This window comes from Felis catus, chromosome E2 (assembly GCF_018350175.1).
Source record: "Felis catus isolate Fca126 chromosome E2, F.catus_Fca126_mat1.0, whole genome shotgun sequence".
NCBI lineage: Eukaryota > Metazoa > Chordata > Mammalia > Carnivora > Felidae > Felis > Felis catus.
The window spans coordinates 54,353,901-54,378,230 of NC_058382.1; the positions used below are offsets into that span (position 1 = coordinate 54,353,901).

The 24,330-nt window shown below is 42.7% G+C and overlaps 1 protein-coding gene across 1 annotated transcript in view; it reads right to left on the reverse strand.

Annotated features, from left to right (window-relative positions):
* CDYL2 (chromodomain Y like 2) overlaps positions 1-20,952 on the reverse strand; it is a 168,313-nt gene extending 147,361 nt beyond the window's left edge. Inside the window, exon 1 of the mRNA XM_023244944.2 lies at positions 20,595-20,952. Within this exon, the coding sequence (XP_023100712.1) occupies positions 20,595-20,618 (24 nt within the window). The 5' untranslated portion in view covers positions 20,619-20,952. The remainder of the gene's footprint in view (positions 1-20,594) is intronic.
* Between the last annotated feature and the right edge of the window lie 3,378 nt (positions 20,953-24,330).

Genomic DNA, 24,330 nt, shown 5'->3' on the forward strand with positions numbered 1-24,330 from the left:
CTAAAGCTCAATAAAATGACTAGAAAACCATCAGGTTTGGAAATTAAGAAATACACTTCTAAATCGAAAGGAAAACTATAAAATGTTTTGAACTCAACATATGGCTAAAGCAGTGCTTAAATAAAAAGGTATAATTTTAATGGATATACTTAGGGGGAAAGGCAGGTTGAAATTTAATGAACTAACAACCACATTAAGAACTTTTTAACAGGGGCACCTAGGTGGCTCAGTTGGTTAAGCATTTGACTCTTGGTTTCTACTCAGGTCATGGTCTCATGGTTTGTGAGTTCAAGCCCTGCATTGGGCTCTGTGCTGACAGCATGGAGCCTGCTTGAGATTCTCTCTCTCCATCTCTCTCTGCCCCCCACCCCCCTCTCGCTCTCTCTTTCAAAATAAATAAATAAACTTTAAAAGACTGAAATAAATAAATTAATTAAAGCAAAGAATTTTTGTAACAAAAAAGAAAACAGAAAAAGGAGAAAGGAGAAAATAATAAAGATAAAAGGAGAAATAAATGGAATAGAAAACATACAACAGAAAAATCCACAAAGCTAAGAGTCACCCAAAATGTTAAAAAAAAAAAAAAAATGAACCACTGACAAGAATATTCAGGGGAAAAAAAGGAGAAAAGGGATAAATGTAAGCAGCCTCAGGAACGAAAAAGGGAAAATCACTATCCAGCTTAAAGAGGTAAAGGAATGGCCAAAGCACACGTCAAGCACAGGGGGCTTCAGGGACTGACAGCATTTCTACAATGTGAAGACCCGATGAGAAGGAGACAGGCATTCACTTTATAATACATTACGGTGCATTTTTGTAATTTTGGCAATTAATAAGCACACGCTAAAATAAATGGATAAAATAGAACAAAAACATTAAAACAAAAAGAAATCCAAAGAGACCAAGCCAAAGCAGAATTAATTCAACAGACACTCGCTGCACGTTCCTATGTATCACTCACTGGACTAGGGGCCAGGATTATGGAATAGTGAGACAAAGCTCTTTCCCTCACGAACTTCAGAGGAGACAGACACGAACCAAAAGTCATGCAAATAAATTCCAAATCATAATAAGCCCTATGGAAAAAAAAATAAAGGGATGATACTGGAACAAGACAGGGAAACCTCTTCTGGTCTCAGATACTAAGGAAGAATTCCTACAGAAAGAGACATCTGAAATAACAGGCAAAAAATGGATACAAATTAACACGTATAGCAAAGGAGAGAGCACTCGAGGCAAAGATGGGAGAGTATTTTGAATAGTTCATAGGATGAAACATGATACAAGAAAGGTCAATAGGAAGGTCAGAAGGGACAAAGCACAGAAAGAAAGGTAAGGTTAGTAAGATACAGGCAGAGACCACGACAGGAAGAATAAATGGAGGAACTGATCGCATATTAAACAAACAAACATCACCACCAAGTAGAACTTATTCTAAAATATAGACGGTCAGTAATTTGTTGTAAATTATATCAAGTGATCAAAAGAGGAAGATTTAGTAAAATAGAAAGAAAGAATTCTCTAAGTTAGAAAATTATATCATGTTCAAGGGATCAGAAGATTTTTTCCATGCATTTTTCCCATCGGAAAGAGCAATCTGAGAAAACACTCCAATATCATGAAACACAAGTCCAAGAAAAAAGAAAATCATGGAATATAAAAGAACGTAAGAAGTAAGGAGATAAGTAAATTCCTATTCAAATCTGAGTCGTTGTTGATAATTTGACAAGTATACTTAAGGAAATGTTAAAGATGCAATGCCTAAGTACATACAGTATAAAAACACAATAATAACAAAAATCTGAATATAAAATTAAAATATTTAGAAGACAGGAGAGAGGTTGGACAGAGAGAAAACAAAGAGTGGCTGAGTCGCTTATCTTGCTCAAGAGCGAGAGTGTAACACTTGTTTGCCTCTAGACGCTACTAGAAAAACTAGTTCCAAATATGTTTTTTAAGACTATAGGGGCACCTGGGTGGCTTAGTCAGTTAAGTGTCCAACTTTGGCTCAGGTCATGATCTCATGGTTGGTGAGTTTGAGCCCCGCATCAGGCTCACTGTTGTCAGTGCAAAGCCCACTGTAGATCCTCGGTCCCCCTCTCTCTCTGCCCCTTCCCTGCTCACTCTCTCTCAAAAATAAATAAACATTTTGTTTTAAGTTTGTTAAGAATTTAAAGATAATCAGGGCAGCTGGGTGGCTCAGTTAGTTAAGTGTCTTGACTTCGGCTCAGGTCATGATCTCATGGTTTGTGGAGTCGACCCCCATGTCCGGCTCTGCGCTGACAGCTGGGAGCCTGGAGCCTGCTTAGGATTCTGTGTCTCCCTCTCCCTTTGCCCCTCCCCGACTCACACTCTGTCTCTCCCAAAAATAAATAAACATTAAAAAAAAAAAAGAATTTAAAGAAGTAATATACATAACTACCAGAATACTAAAAAAAAAAGAAATGTCATAAAATAATCCCAAGAAAAGGAAGACAAAGAAGCATGATAAACAGAAAATATAAAATATGATACCATAAATACTTTCAAACATATTAGTATTCACAATAAATGTTACCCATATGCACTGTCATGGAAACCTACCCAATAAACGCATCTACAAGGAGACCTTGAGACTTCAAGCTGTGTCTCCTGACAAAGTCAATAAGGATCTAAACAATTTACTTGCTATAATTAAATAGCTTCATTTACTAGGTACATATCTTAATTATCAATACATGTTAATTTGTGTAATATAGATATTAAATGTTGTGCTCCCAAAACTATACATTTTTCAAGTATGAATAAAATACTGATCACATATTAAGTCACAAAAAATTTAGTAACACTGCAAAAAGGAGTGAAATGTCTGTCTTAATCTCCAATTAATGCATAAAAACTTGAAGTTAAGAACAACAAAAGGAGAATCAAAAAAATAATATTAATTTTATTATACGGAAAAGTTAAAACACTCTTCTAAATAACTCTTGCGTAGAAGAGCAAATAGCAACTGAAAATGTATTGTATTTAGAAAAAATATCAATTAGAGAAGACTACATGATAAAACTTCTGTAGTCAAAACCACACTCTGGAAAAAATTCATAGCTATAAATATTTTTGTTTCTTATTTTCAAATATCAAATGTGAAAAGAAGTTAGTTAAGTATTGAACTCAAGTAGCTAGAAAATTAGGAATAAATGAGGCCTACAGAACACATAAATATCTTGGAAATAATTTGATGACTTTGGTATAATCTAGAAAAGTTGAACAGTTGAGTACACTTAGAACCCAGGAATCCAGCATCAAAGTATTTACCACGGATAATCTCTGCTGTGGATGTACCAAGAGAAAGCGACAAAAATTACTCACAGCAATACTGTTTGTAATAGCAAAGCATGAAAATAAAACAAGAAACTGAAATAAGGCCAAACGTCCAACCATAATAAAACAGGTCAAGGAATTCCATACATTTGCATACCTTATATCTGTATATTATATAATACCATATACTGTACCTTACTAGATTTTTGTGTATATGTAAATACATATATTCAAATTCTTACAGAGAAACATTATACTCCAATAAAAAAAATGAACCGCATGAACAAGGATAAATCTCAAAAGCATAATACTGAGCAAAAAACAAGATGCACAAGAATTCACACAATTTGAATCCAATTCTATAAGGTCCAGACCCAGGAAAAATGAAGCAATGCAAATTTTAGGGATCCAAAATTATGTTGCAAAACTGTAGGGAAAGTAAAGGAAATAACTAGAAATTCAGAAGAATAGTTGCCTCTCAGAGAGAGGGATGGATATACATGGAGAAAGGGGCACAAAAAGGGGTGACAATATATCCTATTTTTTAAAGTATGTGCTTAGTACACTCATAATTATTACTATTATTAAATTTTACACATACATTATATACAGTTTTGTTTGTGTAGTATAGTTCAGAAATAAAAGCAGAACAGGTAAACAGATGAAGGAATGAATAATAATAATCGCAATGATTCATGTAAAGCAGAAACAGTGAAATGGGAAAATAAAGCTTAATTAAAGGTTGATTTTATAGGAAAAAATCAACCTAAGAATCAAACTGATGACAATCAAAAAAACAAGAAAAAAGAAGAAAATCATGAAGTTACAGCATTACCAAATACTATATATGAAAGAGATTTTGAAAATATAAAACTATTTACACCTCTTCACATAAATGTTAAAATAGAGACATATGAATGGTATTCTTACTAAATATAAATTACCAAAAATTTACTCAAGAAGAGGACACCTGAAAAAAAAAAATCAACAATGGAAAATGCTATCAAAAATTGTCTCCAGGAGCGCTTGGGTGGCTTGGTCAGTTAAGCGTCTGGCTCTTGATTTGGGCTCAGGTCATGAACTCACCATTCTTGGGTTCAAGTCCTGCATCAGGCTCTGTGCTGACAGTGCAGGGCCTGCTTAGGATTCTTTCTCTCTCTCTCTCTCTCTCTCTCTCTCTCTCTCTCTCTCTCTGCCCCTACCCCACAAATGTGTGCACGTTCTCTCTCTTTCTCTCTCTCTTTCTCTCAAAAATAAATAAACATTTTTTAAAAACTTTGTCTCCAAAAAATATTCCAGACACACAAAATATCATAATCAACTTATTTCTTTCAAAAAAATATTCAAGAGAAAGCTTAACTGACATGTTGTATAAACTATTTCCAAAAACAGAGGAAAAAATAAAAGGTTAATCAATTACTTTCATGAAACCAGCATCATCCTGACATTAAAATCTGAGTAAATTGGTACACACACACAAAGAAACCAAAGACCAACCACATTTCTGAATATCAATACTGCAATCCTAAACACACATAGCAGCTGGCCAAACTTTGCAAAATATTAAAATTTAAAAATGCGTTGGCACCAAGTATGTTTCGTTCAAAATGTGGAAACGTCGCCTTTGGAAATTACAGTTACTAAATTATAGCAAGTTTATGATAAGGAGAACGATTCCATGATAACCTTAGTAAGTATGAAAAAATACCTAATAAAGTATAATACCCATTCCTTGTTAAAAAGAAAACAGTAAATGAGGTACAGAAACTTTAATTAATGGGAAACATCCTATCTACCTTTTATCAACAGCCACTGTCTTAATTAATGGTGAAACAAAGGCTAGTTTTATTAAATCAGAAGAAAGAAATAAGATACAAATGCTGGCTATCACACTATTCTATAGCGCTTTCTGAAAATTCTGGCTAATAAAACTAAGAGTAGAAAAATACAGGAAATGTATAACTAATAGAAAGAACAGTAAGATTATTTGAGGATTATGTGACCAGAATGCCAGAAAGACCTGACTGAAACACATTAGACTGATAAGAATTCAGAAAGTGAATAATTAAAAACAAATACAAAAAAATCACTCTTCTAATATATAAGCAATAATAAACTCTATTCACAAAAGCAACAACAATTTAAACTACCTAATAATAAACCAAGGATCTGTATCAAGAAGACTAGAAAGATTTGCTAACACACATAGAAAAGAGTTTAAATGAACGAGAAGAAATAGATTCCTGAATGGGAATACTCAAGATCTCAAAGATGTCAACTTTCCCCAAAGTGATCTGTAAATCTAGTGCAATTAAAGGAAGAATCTCATCTGGATCTTATTTGGGAACTTTATCAACCGAAACAATCACAATATTTTGAGATAAGAATTATGAAAGTAGACTCAAATTACCTAACTATAAAATGTTTCCTAAAACCCCAACAATTAAAACCATATGACAGAGAATACTCAAAAACACATTCATATTACTTACTATATGCAACAATTTCATCAAAGATAAACCTAGCATTTCAAATCAGCGGGAGAACAATGAATCGTTTAATAAGTAGTGGTGTTGAAACAACAGATTAACCACAGCACTAAGCATATCCCTACTTCACACCATCCAGCAAAATAAATTACGGTTATATTAAGTGTACAAAAATTATTCCATAAAAGAAACAGAAGAGGCTTAAGATCAACGGTATAGGCTTTCGCACAAGGAGAACTTTCTCTCTACCTCAAGGAAGGAAAGAAGGAAGCAAAGAAGGAAGGAGGAAATTTAGAAAGTAAAAAGAAAGAATCTTAAATAGACATATATCTAATCTAGTATAAATGTTTAAGTCACGCTCCTTATTAAAAAAAAAAAAAAATCACAACTAACCAGAAAGAAATTAACAACTAACCAGAAAGAAAAAAATATCTTTTTTGTTAATGAATGTTATAGACAATGATTAAATTAATAGTTTTTTTAAATCTTTATATATCAATAAGAAATGAAAAACACCTCATAAATTACAGTTTTTAAGAACAATACCAGTAATGCTAAGAGCCAAGTAAAATAAACATGCCAGTCAAGGCTGGTAATACCCTTACTGCGTGGCAAGCATATCCCTTCTGGAGAGCAATCGGCAGTATTAGCAAAAGTTTTTATCAAGGGTGTACTCACTGAACTTCCCCATAAACAAATTTATCATAAGGAAGTACCAGCAACATATACAAAGATTTCTAAAGAGAGCTTAGTTATATATGACTTAAAATAGTGAAAATTTAAAAACAAGCTAAATATGGAATCTAATAGAGTACAAGGTGATGAATTATACGGGACAGCATGTTGAAATGATGTTATAGGATACGATTAAATAAAGGAAATACTTATATTGTTTAAAAGAGTTGCACAGGGGTGCCTGGGTGGCTCAGTCGGTTAAACATCCAATTCTTGATTTTGACTCAGGTCACGATCTCACAGTTCGTGAGTTCAAGCCCCCATGTCGGGCTCTGTACTGCCCGTGGGGAGCCTGCTTGGGATTCTCTCTCTCCCTCTCTCTCTCTCTGCCATCCCCCCTTCATGCTCTCTTTCTCTCTCAAAATAAATAAATAAACTTAAAAATAAAATAAAATAAAATAAAATAAAATAAAATAAAATAAAATAAAATAAAATAAAATAAGAGAAAAGAGTTGTACAATGTTTTGTATAGTATGGCCATAATTTCATATTTAGTTTTATCATACATATACTTGGATATTCTTTATGTAAGTAGACAAGGATTAGGATATACATCTATGTTAAAAGTGGACTGCTAAATTAAAGAATCATGAGCTATTTTTTCTGCTTTTTCTTTTTTAAAAATTTTCTGTGAGTATGTATGTGCTTTATAACCTGATTTTTTTAATATATTAGGGAACAAATAATGGAGAGAAGAAACTAAGATAGTTGAGAAGACACAGAAGCACCTATTACTGTAGCTGATTTCAAACCTCTAGCCCCAAAACTATTAGTCTGAGGACCTGAAAATCTTTTTTTCAATATTTTTTTTAACGTTTATTTATTTTTGAGAGAAAGAGAGCATGAGTGGGAGAGGGGCAGAGAGAGAGGGAGACACACAATCCCAAGCAGGCTCCAGGCTCTGAGCTGTCAGCACAGAGCCCAACGCGCAGCTTGAACTCATCAACAGTGAGATCGTGACCTGAGCTGAAGTTGGACACTTAACCAACTGAGCCACCCAGGTGCTCGAAAGACCTGAAAATCTTCTAAAGAAAGTTGTAGAAGGATGACCGGCAGTATTTTTTATTCCTGGAAAATAAGAATTGCACGTACAACAGAAACACATACCCTGATTTTCCTGTTCTACAAACTGCTAACTAGAGAGCTTTCTGTGAATTCTTGGCAAAAATCCTAAAAGGGGTTTTTTAAAGGTCAGTTGATAGGTCTATATTTAAGTATGGCAGGATGTATCAACACCAGCGTGGAACTACACAAGCAAGAATATTCTTGTTCTCAGTGTAACACTCACCTACCCGTGCCTATGATCCTGCGCAAAGCACAGGTACAGACAATGCTAGAGCTACAGTACCACCTAGTAAGAAAAGGAGGGAAGTTGGAAGGGAAACCGTGGGCATTTTATAATTTAACAAGAGCTAAGTGGTGGTACCTCAGATGAACAGTTTATTTTATCTTTTTATAATTTCTTAATGTTTATTTATTTTTGAGAGAGAGAGACAGAGCATGAGCAGGGAGGAGCAGAGAGAGAGGGAGACAACAGAATCCGAAGTAGGCTCCAGGCTCTGAGACATCAGCACAGAGCCCCATGCAGGGCTCAAACCCCTGAACTGCAACTTCATGACCTGAGCTGAAATTGGACGCTTAACCAACTGAGCCACCCAGGCACCCTTCAGATGACCTAGTTTAAATCTTGGTTCTACCATCTGGTAGCTGTGAGTCTGTTTCTGAATCATTAATGGGGATTAAAAAAAAATTAGTGCCCATCCCAAAAGAAGTACTAAATGAGATAATGTGAAGAATTTAGACAGTGTATGATGTATAGTAAACACTCACTGAATGCTATTGTTACTGTTTTTAACCATTAAGATCATCTTAGGGGTGCCTGGGTGGCTCTGTTGGTTGAGTGCCCAGCTCTTGATTTCAGCTCAGGTCATGATCTTGCAGTTCCTGAGTTTGAACCCTACATCAGGCTCTGCACTGACAGTGAACCTGCTTGGAATTCTCTCTCTCCTCTCTCTCTGTCCCTCCCCTACTCTCTGTCTCTCTCTGTCTCTCAACATAAATGAATAAACATTTTTTAGAACTTTAAAATTAAAACAAAATATTATCTTGAAAGAGAATCATAGGAAATTGCACTTCACTAACCTCTTCATGCATCAGCCAGGACCAGAGATTAGATTTCTTCAAAAGACCATACTGTTTCATTATGTCAAAAGCAAACGGGATTTGCACCAGCTTCCCTGAAATATCATAACACCATAGACATGGCCACACAAGAGTGGGAGGGCCAGGGTAGTAAAACAGAAATGCCTCAAGATATCAAAGATTTTGCAATCTCTTCCATGTGTGATGATCAAGGTAAGAAAACAAGCTATGACTTTCTGCGTAGTACCAAAATACACACCAATTCAGAGAGAAAATTAGGTCTATCACTTGAAGAAGGTCCATATGTGTCTGCATCCCAACCTCTCTGTGGTTCCCTTTATCCTTCTGTTAACTATAAGACCCTCACCAAAGTCGGTTTCACCAGTCGCCATGTGTACCACACTCTTCAAAGTGAATGTGGTTTCAGGGAGCAATGCAGACCAGCCAATACAGCAATGTAAACAATAAGACACTAGAATCTTACCCATTCACCTTTTGTCCTGACAGGAGGTTTGGATTTCCTTACTCAGTCGGACTTCCAATAGTTCACAAATAAGTTTGGATTTCCAGGAAAAGTTTAGACATCAAATGTTTCCCATAATGTCAAGGCCTGTGGTATGAATCGGTGAGGCGGGTCCTGATCCCATTCTTCATCACCAAGAGGATTAAACACGACTCAAGGCTGTGCTGAGCCTCACTGTCCTCCTTTAGTAAGTCTTGCATGAGAAAGCAATAACGACGTCACGATTTTCAAGCAACTCTCGGGAAGAGTCCGGCAAGGTATCGTCTAGCTCATGTATGATGCACTCAGAATTTAGTGAAGAAAATAGCCAGTTCTAGCATTTCAAGCTTTTTGTCTCCTTCAGTAGAGTAAAAGAGGCCCTCGCTTTCGATTCTTTCTTGGAGATGTTGGTGAAAGACTAAGCAAATGACTTAACTGCGACCCAAACCCAAGACTCGGCAGTCCTTTGACTGTAAGACTGCATTAGCTTTACTGATATTACAAAGCCAAACACTGTCCGTGAGTTCTGCCTATAAGAAACCAATGTCCACTGATCAACTGATCAATAAAAGATATAGAAAACAGATTTGAATGTTAGATGCCCTGAGGAAAACTGAAAGACTGACAGTCCTTCAAACTCCATACAAAACAGGTTGTCAAGATCAGTTTCAACGTTCATGTAAACGAAAGACCTGTATACATTCATTCTTTCATTACCCAGATTGCCTTCTGCATCCTGCATGGGCTGGGTGCTAAAGAATGAACGAGACAGAGAGAATCCCTGCCCCCAAAACACTTAAAACCTGGTAGGAGACTCAGAAAATAAGATAATAAATTACAACATATTGAAGTGAATGCTCTACTGAGATAAGAATGGGGTGCTACAGGAGCCCAAAGAAAACCCCTGATGAGCCAGGGAAGGTCTGCCAAGAGCAACATCCAAATTGAGACATAAAAGACGAACAGGATTTAAGCAAGCAACAAGGTGGCAGGGTTGGTAACAGAGAGCGCCCCAGCCATTCAGAAAGGTATGAGTAAAGAGAGCATGTGGAGTGTTTCAGAAACCAAGAGCAGACCTCTGAAGAGACTGCAGCTGTAAGTGGAGAACCAGCAGGAAGTGAGAAGGGGTCACATCACAAAGAGCTAATACATCACTTAATAGTATTTCATCCGGAGACTTGATAACATTGGTATTTTAGAGAAAGATCCTTATAAGCATTTGGAGAAACACTGGACTAGATGCAGAGATATCAGCTAAGAGGTTCTGGAGTGATCTAAGTCGTGGGACTTGTCTTCTGAATTCAAGTGGGGAGAGAGAATATGCAGGGGAAAAGGACAGATTCAGGAAATAGGCAGGATGCTGATCCAAGAGAATATACACGGTGCCTGGGCAAAATAAAGGAGGCCATATTTCTAGCTAAGAGACCAATGGACAGAGGTACTACTGAGGCTAGGAACCCAGAAAGAGAAGCAAGATTTACACAGGAAGATCATAAGTTCAACTTCGGATATTTTGAGTGAAAAGAGTCCAAGTGGAGTTAGATGGATAGCCCTGGAGTTGAGGGGGGAAAAAAATCCAGGCAAGTGTCAGAGACTTGGAAATCATCCACACAGCCACTGCATCATAATCAGCAGAAGAACTCAAGGTCAAAACTGTAAGAAGCTCCAAACTTTAAGAAACAGACAGCAGAAGATGGGGACACAGAGGCACCTCAGGAGTGGGAGAATCAGTCAAGGAAAACAGTTCAAGAATAAGGGATGGAGACCCAACACAAATGACGGCATCTGAAATACTTCCCTGCTCGCAACCCTGTGCTACATGCTGTGTGGGGAAACAAACCACAGGCATGATCTTAACACATGGCTGGTCTGTCAGTACTCAAGACCTGGGCTGCCCAAGAAGCAGGCAAATGACAAATCATGTCTTCAAGGGAGGCACCAAAAACATAAAATAGAAGCAGGGAGACAGATGCATATTGGACAGACAGATTGACGACAGACTCACCAATCAATGAATGGCAAGAATTGATAGTGTAGTAGATCATGTGATATTACACCCAGGTCTTCTTTTCAGGGTCTACATGCCCATCCCCTCCGCGTGTAGCAAGCTCTCTGCTGCAGAAGGTTCAAAGCTGTGTCCCTCAAAGGGAACTGCCCTCTGCCCAAGAATACACCCCCACCCCTCCCCACTCACCGTGGGGCAGCCTACCAGCAGTGTCTACATGGTACAGGGATACAAGGGCCCCGTTCCCCGCCCTCAGTTTAGGTCATTGCTGAAGGGCTATCACGGGTGCAGAGCCTTTGGTGGGACCAGGTGAGATCTCAACTGTAACTTGACTGGAAGTCAGCTTCTCCACCTGTCCCATCTTGCCTTCCTCACTTCCTTATGAGTGTATCTCATGAGGGCCTTCTTCAGTAAACCCTCTACCTGTAATTCTCCATTTCTGAGTCTGGTTCCAGGTGGCCCCCCTAAAATGCATGGTGTATATCAAACTAGGGGCCAAGCCACTGAGGCTAGAGCAGAGCCAACAGGCAGAGAGATGCAAACAGTAGGGGCAGCTACGAACCACAGTTTTGTGTGTGCCTGTGTGAGAGGGGCTCTGTCACAGGCCGGATTCAGAGGATGGCCACTCTCCATTCAGTTATCAAGAGGGACAATGCCTTGAATGTTCCAGCCGGCTTTAAGGGACTTTTGTTACCTAATCTATACAAGATCTGGTGGAAGGCAAAATGGAATATTGAACGTCAAGGACAATCTGAAGGCATCATCTTAGTAAAGGGAGAGAGTAAAACCATATGGGAAGCAATAAAGGAAGCTCACTCAAGAGAAGGCCAAGGTGGCGTAAGCCCATCAGCTTCAAACATTTTCAATCATTCATTCAACAAATATTTATTGAAAAGCTTCCATGTACCCAGTAAAGTGCCAAGAGCTGGGAATGCCATCACAACTATTACAGACATGGTCCTGCCCTCGGAGAGCTTAGAGCCTCGCAGAAAACCCTGGAGCTGAGCTATGGACCCCTTTTCCCAATCAAAATGGTTCCAGGAAACCTAACAACATAAAATCAGATACGTGCAATAATTTTTTAGTGTAGAAGCCTTTTGTAAGTTTAAGTGATGCTACTTTCTTATAACTCATGAGAGCAATAAAGCCAGCCTATTTTGATTAATAACGAATTTTTTCAATGAGGCCCAAGAACATCAGCTGTCTTCCTATGACAGCCTCAACAATTTATTTCTGCATTTGGTCTGCTTGTAAATAAGAAAGCAATTTTTGATTTGCTATAAAAAATAGTTGTGAGTAGTGTCAGGTTAGGTTTGCTTTGTTTTAATGATCTTGTCTCACAAGCTGAGGGTATTCTGCATTCTAAGTGACCCTAAAGTCTGAAAAAAGAAACAGAGGAAATGTCTGTTTTGTGGTTGACCCTCTAACATGTAACAACAACCCGCATTCCTTCTCTCAAATTGAAAAGTCAGGGCAGAATGGCCTAGTACTCTCAATAAACCCCAGTATCACCTTTGGTACAATACAAAGAGATAGCTATTATCACACACTGATTATGACACCATGTCCAGAATATTCACCAACCACCACCATTTGAACCTTGAGTGGTATCTCATTGAGTGGGTGCGTTGTGTTGTAAAAGCATATTTGCCTGTATAATTTTATGTGAGGAGATATAAACAGGTCTGAATTTTTAAGAATGCTGCAGACCTAAAATGTTGCTAAGGCAGTGCATTTACCAGAAGTTCAAATATATGCCCAGAGATGGCAGGAAAAGCTATATTCTGAGGTCTACTCACCAAAGAAAAGAGTTGACCTGGCTGTTCCTTTTAATGTACTGAACAGCCCAATGTGTTAAAAGCGTGGTGTATAACCATATGTGGGTGTTAGGCCTTTAGCTATCACATTCTGAACAACAGTTTAAAAGACATTTGTGGCTGCAGTCCCAGCACCTGGCATTGTTCTAGGCACACAGTAGACATATAATAAATGTTTGATCGATGGACTATTTAGAAAATGACTATTTTTAAATAAAATTCAAATCCAGAACTTGTAGAAGCTCCATGGCTTGTTAGTAAGGCCCACGACGATGCCATTTTTAAAACACTAGACTAGAAGACAAGGAAATGAAAACCAGAGAGGAAAATTCCCTGACGACGAAAGTGAGAATAGGGTGGTGGCCCCTTGGTTGGGGAATTCCTGGCATGGCCCTGTGTGCCCACCACGCTCAAGAATGAGCCCCGTGTGCCAGAAGGCCAAGGCCTGGCAGGGCTCCTGAAGCCCTTCACACATGCAGACAAAACGAGATGACGACACCCCCTAATAAGTGAGGTTTATTCGAAGAGGTGGCAGACTCAATCGGACGGAGAGACTTCAAACACAGAAGAGATCGTATCGTACGGTAGAGGCCACCAAGGCCTAGGGGACACCGCTAACAGCACACTGTTATCAAATGGTAGCGTGTGGACCAGAAACCTGACTGTACCAATCAGGATTCAATCAAGGAAGCAGAACCACTAGGATATACACCTTAAAAGATTTATTGCAAGGAACTGGCTTATGTGGTTGGGCGGGGGGGGGGGGGGGGGGGGGGGGGGATGGGGGTAGGGGGCTAGCTAGGCAAGTCCAAAGTCCATAGGGCAGGTCATTAGGAAGGGCAAGCTGAAACTCCTCCCAGCTGAAGCGGTTATCCACAGGTGGAATTTCTTCTTCGAGTAAGCCCCAGTTCTAAAGGCCTTTCAGTTGACTGAATCAGGCCCACCCAGATTATCCAGGATAATCTCCCTTAAATGCAACTGATTGTGGACTTTAATCACATCTACAAAATAGCCTCCCACCAAGACCTACATTAGCGTTTGACAGAATGACTAGGGACTGGAGCCAGCTAAGTTAACACATAAAACTCCATCATGTCCATTTACCAATAACACCATAGTGATCTGTCCACCATACCTCTCCTCTTGGAAAAATGCTGGTATGAAAAATCTGTAATGAAGAACTTTACTTACCTCCTTGTACTCAACTTAGCAAGATCTTTTTGTTGACCAACCCCTTTAGAAAGGTTCTGTATGACTACATTATAGGTGTTCTACTCTTTTCTCCAGCTAAATTACTGAAGATGTCAGACCCAACTGTCGTAGGTCAGCAGGAGAGGGCTTTGTAGGGTTTATGGAAAATCCCTTCTTTTACAAATGTAAGTCTAATACCCACTGTCTACATGACAACTGACATCCAAATCATCCAAAGTAGCAGAGCCTTGTGCAGAACCAGGGGAATGGAGATGGCTGATCCAGTCTCTAACATCACCCCCAGATATCACATTCATTCTATCTACATTATCATGCCCAAGATTCTTAAAAGTGTTGCCCGCAGAAGATGTACCTGCATCCACATTCCCACATCCCCTTGCTCACCATCATACTGCAATCAGGTCCTCCCTCACCCACCACCAACACACTCTATGGAATAGATGCACCCTAAGGTACCAATGACTTCCTGGTTGTTAACTCCAAAGGCCACTGTAGACCTTTTATCTTGAAATGCAATTTCCCAATGCCTTCCGTAACAGCAAAGCCTCCTACCTCTCTTGCTAGTCCTTGTAAATTTGGTGTCACTTCTCTCTCTTCTTCTATCCTTTAAATGTCCATTTTCTCCAATATTCCATCACTGGGCCCTCCTCAGGTTTACACGTTGTCTTTTGGCTCTAATCATGATCTATACACTAATGATTCCCAAACCCCCATAACAAGTGCCCCTTCTGAGCTTTAGGCTCACATGACCATGGCAGTGGACATCTATACATGGATGTTCCACAAACACTCAGAACTCACTGTCCTTTCCACAGATTCACTACTTTCAATTAATGCTTCTTCCCAGGCTATCTCCATGACTGGTTCCACTATCCACCTAAGAGACCAAAATGAAAACCAAAGAGTTATCCCTCAACTCCTGCCTTTCCCTCAATTTGAAGGGATGAGGGGTGGGTACCATTCATTTCCTAACTTCTACTCCTCCGTAGCCACCACATCTTTTAATAAGCCTTCTGTGCTCCCACAGAACCCCATCTTCCCCCGTATTAACGCTTTCCCCATTGCCCTGTAAACTGCCCGTTTTCTTAACTATATCTCCATGAGACCACAGACTTCTGGAGAACACAATCTCACCATTTCCCTAGTGCATGCCATATATTTGGTGTTCTATGAATGTAAAAAGAACAAATGAAAGATTGTGCTATGAATTCAGCCACATCTATACCTGTCTTCACCATCCAAGAGATGAGGAAAGACCTATAACTTTGGACTCTAAATGTGTGTCTCTAATATGTCAGATCTTTGAAAACTACCATGCCTGAACCATTCCTTAGCAAGGAGCTATCTAAACTCCTTTCAAGGACAGTTTAATCCCCTGAAGAAATGATCTTATGCAATGAAGAATGACTTGACATAAAAGTCTACCTGAAACTAAGCTGGTATCTGCCCACAGACGACAATTTAAAATAACTTTCAAAAGATGGGAGAATCATACTTCCATTCAATATTCACCAGGTGAATCACTTCAACTGAACCGATAAATTTTCTTTGCAGAGATCTGTCCCTTCTAACACTGGTACAGAGATTCGAGAAGTTGTATCACTGATCATCTATTCTGCTACTAGCGTTTGACAGGAATTGCCACAGGTATGATTGGTAAATAGGGAAACGATGTCAGTATAACAAGTAAGTTGTGTTGACTCTTGTGTTCTTTTTCCTAGCTTGTTAATATTCTGAAGCAATCATAGGAAAGCCCTGTCACAGAGAAAAAGAAAGACTGAATGATGTATGAAGATCATAGAACAAAGTTGGAAATGCATTCCAGTGCCTTCCTTTAATATGAGTAGTAGCAGACTGTGGCTTTAAGAACCACTATGATTTCCACTATGTGAACCTGCCAGGCAAAGCTAGAAGTTACAGATGAAGAAGCTATGAAAACATTTCTCCCAATAGAGATGAATGACAAGGGCTATGCTCTGGGGAGGATTTAATTTTGATGAAAATGGGGTCTTTTAGAAGCAAATGCCCTCGGCGACCTACAGAGAGAAGGGAGGTACAAACCCAGTCGGAATGCTGTGAAGGATAGACTGACCTGTTGAGGGCAAACACCAGCCAGGTGGAGATTTAACCAAGCTGTATTTTTATTAGAGTCACTTCCGGTTTTGTTTCCGGTTACAAAGTTCCATAAGTTTTCAGCAGTCTGCCTCAATCCTGTTTTCCCAATAAGCCCATATCTTCCCATATTTTTAGTGTGTGGTTTTGCAGAACATGAGGGCAGAAATGCCCATGGTCATCACTTTTGCAGAGTTGATTTTTAACAGAAGTAAATTTCTTTGAACAAAACTAAAATTAACCTATTATTATTATTATTTATCTTATTTGGAATGAAATGCAGTATTTACACACACACAAACATACACATAATCACACACACGTATATATTAGATATGGATGGGTGCATGCATGCCTATCAACACCCCCACCCAAAAACAAGACATAGGGCACATTTCCTGCTTTTAGGATAGAACCTTGGGATGCATACATAAACTGAATGTTGACAAACCCAAAAGGAACTATCACTGTCAAGTTCATCTTGGCCACAACTGACTTTGTCTACAGACAGACAGCATTCTCTTTGAACAATTTTGCCCAAGAAGTAGAGAGAGACCGCCTCCACAACTGTCAGCTAATCACAAGGGAGGGGGTGTAAAACACCACCCAACAGCCACATGGAAAGCCACATGGTTGAAGCTTAGATGCGATCAATCCTTCTAATGAATAACAGACTGGCTCTCGGGAAAGAGACTCAGCCACACTTCCTTCCAGGGAGAACTAAGAGCTACCCATACACATGGTGTTGCCACCACTGAGAGATCACAAGCTGGGGAAGAAAAGGGAACAGAAGGTAACACTCAATATGAGGATAAGAAAGGTCAGCCAAGGTACTTTATCCACGCTTAATTCGGTCTTCTGTTCACTGACTCTGTCAACAAGTATTTGAATGTGCAAGAAGCTAGGGACACAGAGAGGGACAAGACAAGAGAACCAGGTTCCTAATGCCCTATGTCTTCCTGATACCCAAACATTTAGCAAATAGATTAACTAAATTTCTGGGGTTGCAAACTGCCTGCTGGAGGCAGGTAAGTAATATACGAGTGAAGCAGAATGGGTACGTGGTACCAGGGAGCATTGGGCCAATGACAAACTAGAGGTCACATGTACCATCTAAAGGTACTCAAATCCATTTTTCTTATCTACTGTGGAGGCAAACACACACACACACACACACACACACACACAGATAGCCCAAACCTGTTCACAGACTGCCACTTTATGACCGTCATATTTAGCAGAATGTAGACCTGAGCATCAGGATTAGCATTTCATTTTGTAGCCAGATACCTGACTCTAAGAAGATCAACCAATGTTTAAGATCACCTTTCTATAGGCGATGGCTACAACACACCTTCTGGTGAGATGAGAAGTCTTCTACAGGGGAAACAAAGTGGAACCATCTGTCAAGGTCCAAAATTTTGGAAAGTGAGCTTGACTCTCTATTTCCTCATTATGAAGAGTGCCATTACATACATTTTTTTCATTTTCTGTACCTATTCCGTAAAAAAAAAATTCTATCTGAGGAGGGTTGACTCTTTAAATTATCTGAAGCACCAAAGAGAATATGAAGAATCTCTACAATCCAAATCACATCTTCACTACAAAAGGTCAAGGATAATGTCAGTAGACACACAGGTACAGTGCACCAATTACAAATATAATAGTTCTCAGCCCACTCAAGATGCGGTTTCTTAGAGGTTACGAGAAGCCATTTTATGTATACTTGAATATAACAGTCAATTAATGTAATACCATAAATGAGAGTAAGATCAGTTTTCTTCTTTTTTTTCTCTCAAGGTCAATCAACGTACTAGGTATTCCAAGATCGGTCCTCAAATCAACATCCTATTTTTCACACACACAACAATGTACAGTTAGAAATATATATGCTAGAAACGTACAGCTCCCAGCACTTAATTGTTTTTCAAGCTAAATTTGGACAACAAATTAAATTCTTCAGTATAGGTTATATAACACAGACGCAGACTACGAAAATGTTGACACTGGTTATACTCTTGTAATGCAATTTAGCCCTTTTAGGAACGATGATGCCAATAATCAGCTATGGGAAAACTATTTTACATCTAGTACAATTACCTACTGTCACAGAGGTAATGATTATTATTGTCCTGTTCTCCAGTAAGAACTCTTGAGGTGCTAACATAGTTCCAAGGCCAGTGTGAAAATTCCCCTTAACCGACTATGATTACCAGTGTTAAGGAGGATAGTTTCAAGTGAACATTAAACAAGAAATTATCCCCAGAAGGTTCATAAGTTCCAAACTTTAAACGGAGAAATACTGACAGCTCCTCATACATCCTCTTAACACCTTCAGGATGCACTCAGGCAATGGGAGTATCTCTAGGTTGACTCAGTATCAGTGCACAGAAAAATCCATACTCCTAAGGAGTCGCGTTTTGCCCCTGAACAGCATCGACTCTTGACCAATATCCTAACAGTGCTGCTGATACTCAGGAAAGTCCAATCAGACCTCCCATTCTGCTGTGCTTCAACTTTTGGTTTCAGAAATTGCTCCGCCATCTTGAAACAGACCAAAGTGCTTGCACCACGCATTGGCCTTGATCTGCCAAAGTTCTTCACCAGGTTTCTACCCAACTTCACCTTCCTTATCAGCAAAAGGATGAGGAAGGCAATAGCGCTAAGAAGAGGTCAATTTGCAGAGGTTCTTTCAAAGACTGCCAAGATCACCCATCTGTCCCATCTGAGCCCACTGGCTGGTGGTCCATGACTGGGCCTCACCAAGTCCACAATCTTCCAAAGACCCTGGTCACACAGGACGCCAAGAGCTAATCTGCCTGTTCTCCATTCTTCTCCCACTGCAGCCAGCAAATCTACCATCTGAAAAGCTTCAGCCGCCCAGAGGGCCCAGGGGGAAAAGCTCAAGGTAGGTGAATCACCCCTACAGTCTCTCGTGGGTGAATCACTTCTGCAGTTTCTTACCCACTAGGTTAATTTCACCCTTTTGGGGTGCTCGTCTCGATTTAGTCAGGAGCCCGGAGAAGCAGGGCTAGGGTTCACAGATTCGTGCGCAGGTAGCATAGGTCCAGGCTGAGCGGTGACGCTGGTTTACTTGGAGGATCACTAGGCCTTCTGGTTGAAGACGTCTGGCCTCTTCACTTCCTTATTCTGACACCCATCTTGGTTGGGGCCAACACCGTTTTGAACGCATTCTCCCCGGGGGTGTGGGGCTCATTTCTCCTTCTGTCCACTGGTCGGGAACCCAAAAGCTGGAACAGCTGTGTCCAGGGCCAGCTACAACCCAGCTCCCGGAGGCCACGGCTATTCCTCCGTTGTTTCACGGATGCCAGACTAACGTCTTCCTTGACCACTTTTGAGACGCTTTCAAAGTCTCCCAGGATGGCCACTACCTGTGTGGACCTGGGTGGACCCGGAGACAGGTATCCACTGAGGGTGACGCAGAGTGTCGAGAGCACGGCTCACATCCCACGTCCTCCAGCAACATGTTACCACCCACCTCTGACTTCCATATTCTCTTCCCTTCCACACAGGGCCCTCTGCAGCGCCCCCTCTCGCCCCCGGCGTGCACGACACCCGCAAGGACCGCCCCCACGCCCCGGCCTGGAGGGCTTCCCAGCCCGTGGCGGGGGCAGCAGGTGGGGGGAGGGGGGAGACGGCCTGGTGGCCCCGGGGAGCGGTTTGGCGGGTGTCCCCCGTACCCCCACCCGGCCGCCCCCACCCCCACGCAGTCTCCCCCCAGCCCCCCGGACCCCGCCTGGCCGGGGCCGGGCTCCGCTCCCACGCCCGCCCCCCTCCTCTCCCGCGCCCCCGGCCCAGCCCGGGCCGCGCACCCCCCGCCCCGCACCCTCGCCGGCCGCCGCGCGGCCCCCGGCATTCCCGGCACGTCCGGCGCCGACTTTTACCTGTACTTTCTGCACTCGAGGCGGCTCGTCGGGCGAGAAACACCTCCCCGGGACCGCTACCTCCCCCGCCCCGGCTCCGCCCGGCTTCCTCCTTCCCCTCCAAGGCCGCAAAGTAGATGGAGTAAGAGAGTGTGTGTGCGAGAGAAAGAGAAAGAGGGAGCGGGCGCGGGCGCCGCGGGAGGGCGGGCGGGCGGCGGGCGGGAGGCGCGCCCGGCCCCCGCCGCCCTCCGGCCGCCGCCGCCGCCGCCGCCGCCGCGGGCTCGGCAACTCCGGCTCGCGCCCGGCCCCGGCCCCGGCCCGGTCCCCGCCGCCCGCCGCCCGCCGCCGCCCGCCGCCCCGCGGGCCGGGGCCGGCCGCGCCCCCGCGTCCCCGTACCTCGTAAAGGTCCCCAGAAGCCATGCCAGGCTGCGGAACTTGGCTCGCCGGGTGTGCGCGTCTGCTCGCTCGCGCCCTCCGTGCGTGTGCGCGAGGGGGCCAGTGTGCGCGTGTGTGTGCGCGCGTGTGTGTGTGAGTGTGTGTGTGGTGTGTTGAGTAAACTGTGTTTTTGCAGAATGACAGGCTTGGGGGCTGCCTATGCGCAGAATCAGAGCGGGCGGCGGCGGGGCTGGCGTAACCGGCAGCGGCGGCGGCGGCGGCGGCGGCGGCGGCACGAGCGCGGGCAGCAGCGACGGCCGCGCAGCGCGCCCGGGAGGCACCGACGCGGCCCGAGCGCCGCGGCCCCCGCGACCCGGCGACCCGGCGGCGGTGGCTGCAGCGGGCAACGGCTCGCCCCGGCGCCGCCTGCAGGAAGCCGCCCCGCGCCCGCCGCCGGCCCGGACGCTGCTGCCACTGGGCGAGTCCCCGCCCCCCGGGAGCCCGGCCCGGCCCCCGGGGAGGGGGGGGCGGGGGCGGCTGCCCGGCCGCGCCCCGGGGGACCGGTCCCGGAGTCCGGGAGCGCCAGGGCCCGCCCCGCCGCCCCGGGCCGGCTCCGGAGGCGGCGGCGGGGCTCCCCCCGGGGGTGACCGGCCAGGTGCCCGCCGGGCGCACCCGGCCCCGGGGCCGCGAAGGGGCGGCCGGGGAGGCAGGTAGAGAGCAGCGGTGGCCGGTCGCAGGGAAGGGGCCCCAGCTGGGCTCAGCCGACCCGGGGCCTCACCTCTTGCCCCACCCCACCCCCCACCTACCACCCCCAACCCAGGGAGGGAGTGGGCGCCACCCCGGGAGACCTGGCCCCTCTGGGGCTCTGCAGCCCCTCCCCGGCTACATAGCCCCTCCCTCCAGTCTGGTTTGTAAGACGTGGAGGCCCCAGGGAGGAGGGACGACATGGCCCATACAGAGGCGCCAAGACAGCACCCCATAAACCCTGGAAAGTCTTCAGAGCCAGGCGTGGCCTCCCTTCAACAGCCGCCTCCCCCCATTCATTCACTCATCCACTACTCAACAAACATTTTCCAGGCTACCCAACTACACGGGTGTCCCTAGACAGGCTCAACCGGGACCCTGCCCTCAAGGGACTTTGAATCCAAGAGGAGAAACTGGCCTCACAGACGTGAGGAGGATTCAGTCGTGCCACACAGAGGAGTTCCTACTATGTGCCAGGCTCCAGCTCGAGGTGTTGAAGAAGCTCCCTGAAGTCCAAACTCCTTAATCAAGTCGTCTCTTCCTACCAAGATCCTGGATAAATGGCCTCCCTTCTGTTTAAAGACTTCTCTCTATAAGAGATACGGTTAACTCAGAACCTGGGAAGACAGGCGGTTCTGAACTCGGAAGAAGGGTCTTCCACATCCCAGCCCCCAAAATGCCTAGTTGGTTACTTTCTCCAGATGAGAAATGGACGTAATTCACATCCTTCCTCCTTCATTTCCTCTGTATGAGACTTTGGACATGTCGCTATACTCATCTCTAAATTGGAAATGGTGATAAACACCTAAAGTGATGTCAGAAATAAATAGGGAATCTATGTGTATAAGAAATGGCATATAGCAGCAGAACTCAATAGAGGTTATTCGTGTCTGAATCTGGACCCTGAACTGCCCTTGTGGAAAGATGGTGAAGGAGAATGTGTGACAAAGAGAAAAGGTTTAATCTAGAAGCTGTCAGACTTTTAAAGGACATCAAATTTTTCATTTCAAAAAAAAATTTCTTAGAATCTGAACCACAAAGTTTTCACGTCTGGCTCATTCTAGGATACGTGAGTTTGCATATGCTGTTCCCTCTGCCTAGAATGTCCTTCCACATGGAATCCATCTGGAAAACTCTTCCTCTTCCTGCAGGGGCTTGTTTATCTTTGTATCACAAGCATCTATCACTATTCCTGGCAGAGAGTGAGCACACAATGAATGTTTGTCAGGCTATGCCAATACAACAGATTTTATACCAATTTCTAGTTAAAATCCCATATTAAAACAGTGGGGGAGGGGGGGAGAAGGGTGAGTGTGTGGAAATAACAAAGTGTATTTGGTTTAAAAACTGTAGAAATAGTTATAGCAATTCTCTCCCCTTTTCATACTATTTTCCCAATGGTTATGGTTTTAAATAACAATAATAAATAGCTCTCAATCTGTAGGTCACAAAACAAATTTTAATGATCCTTAATTTGTACTTGGGAATAAACGTGCCACCATAGCATGAGGATGTAATTTGGAAGTAGAAGACAAGAAGGAAACTGGGTTTGGAAATAATCTGCTCAGCCAAATTTGAATATATAATCACTAGTTTTATAAAAACACCAAAAACTTGACTTGTGCTGGCCAAATGCTCCCTGGGAATGTGAGCACACTTTGAAAAACCCTTGTCTAGACAGCAATTGTTACAGAGTTCACAGAAGAGGATATTCACTGTGGATTGGCATGCTCAGGGGATAGCTGATGAAAGAGGTAGAATTGAAGTGCATCTTGAAGACTCATAGGAAAGGAAGCACAGTGTTTTAATTTGGGAAAGAGGTAAGAGTAGGTGGTGGGCAGTGCCGCAATGGGAGGGGTGCTACAAAACTAGAAGATTGATCCGTGGAGGTCATAGGACATTGGATAGCAAATGCAGGTCAGTCATGGAGAGTCTTGGATGCCAAGCTAAGAGGTTTGCAATTTAGCAAGTCAGCAGTGGGAAACTGATGAAGACTTGCAAATCCATCAAAAACATGTGGCAATCAAAAGGGTGCCTTAGAAGACAAATTCTAGAAGAAATATGAGAAATGGACTGCAGAGGTTGAGGTTAGAGGCAGGGAGACCAATTGCCGTGGTCCACGGTGGTGCCAACAGAAATGAAGAAAACTGGACTTGCAAGGAAGAACCTCACCAGCCACCAACTTTCATTATGGTTATTCCACTTACTTCCATAAAGCATTTGATCCAAATCAACGGGACTTGATGACTAACAGGATGTGTGTGTACGTGTGTGTATGTGTTGGGAGTTGGGGGAGGGGTCAGCAACTAAGGAAAGAAAGGATACAGAGATGACTAAGGTTTTAAACTGAGTGACTGACAGACCCATCCGTCATAACATTGTTCTATTTTGAGCTTGCCTCCAGACCATTGCTGGCCTCCAGAAAAGCCAGATGCTTCCTGAAGGATGAAGGGAAGGTTCCTCATCTTCTGTGGGAAGGTTGACCCAACCAATGGAAAGTTCTGCTCCAGGTTCTTCAGATGACATGGACCCATTGTTGCTCATGGAGAATGGAAGACACCTACAATATTCCAAAAACTGGGATAAGCTCTTCATGCTACTCATAACTCAGGGACAAGTGATAAAACTCAACGCAAACTGATTTAAAACAAAGAATTTATTGACTCACACAGATTACAAAAGGATAGAATTGCTCTTGGGATTGGCTGGATTCAAGATCTCACAAGATATAACATAACATAACATAACATAACATAACATAACATAACATAACATAACATAACATAACATAACATAACACATAAAATTCCCAGGCAAAGGCTCTGCTTGGCTGATTGTAGATCACATGCTCTTGTTTTGGCCCAATTACTGTAGTCAGTCACTGATAGTACTCTGTGATTGGCCAGCTTAACTCACACACCCACCTATGGGGCAAGAAGAGTACAATGATCGGCAGCTTTACCGGAATTACATGATTGGAAGTGGGGATGAGCAGAAGCCCAAAGGAATGGGA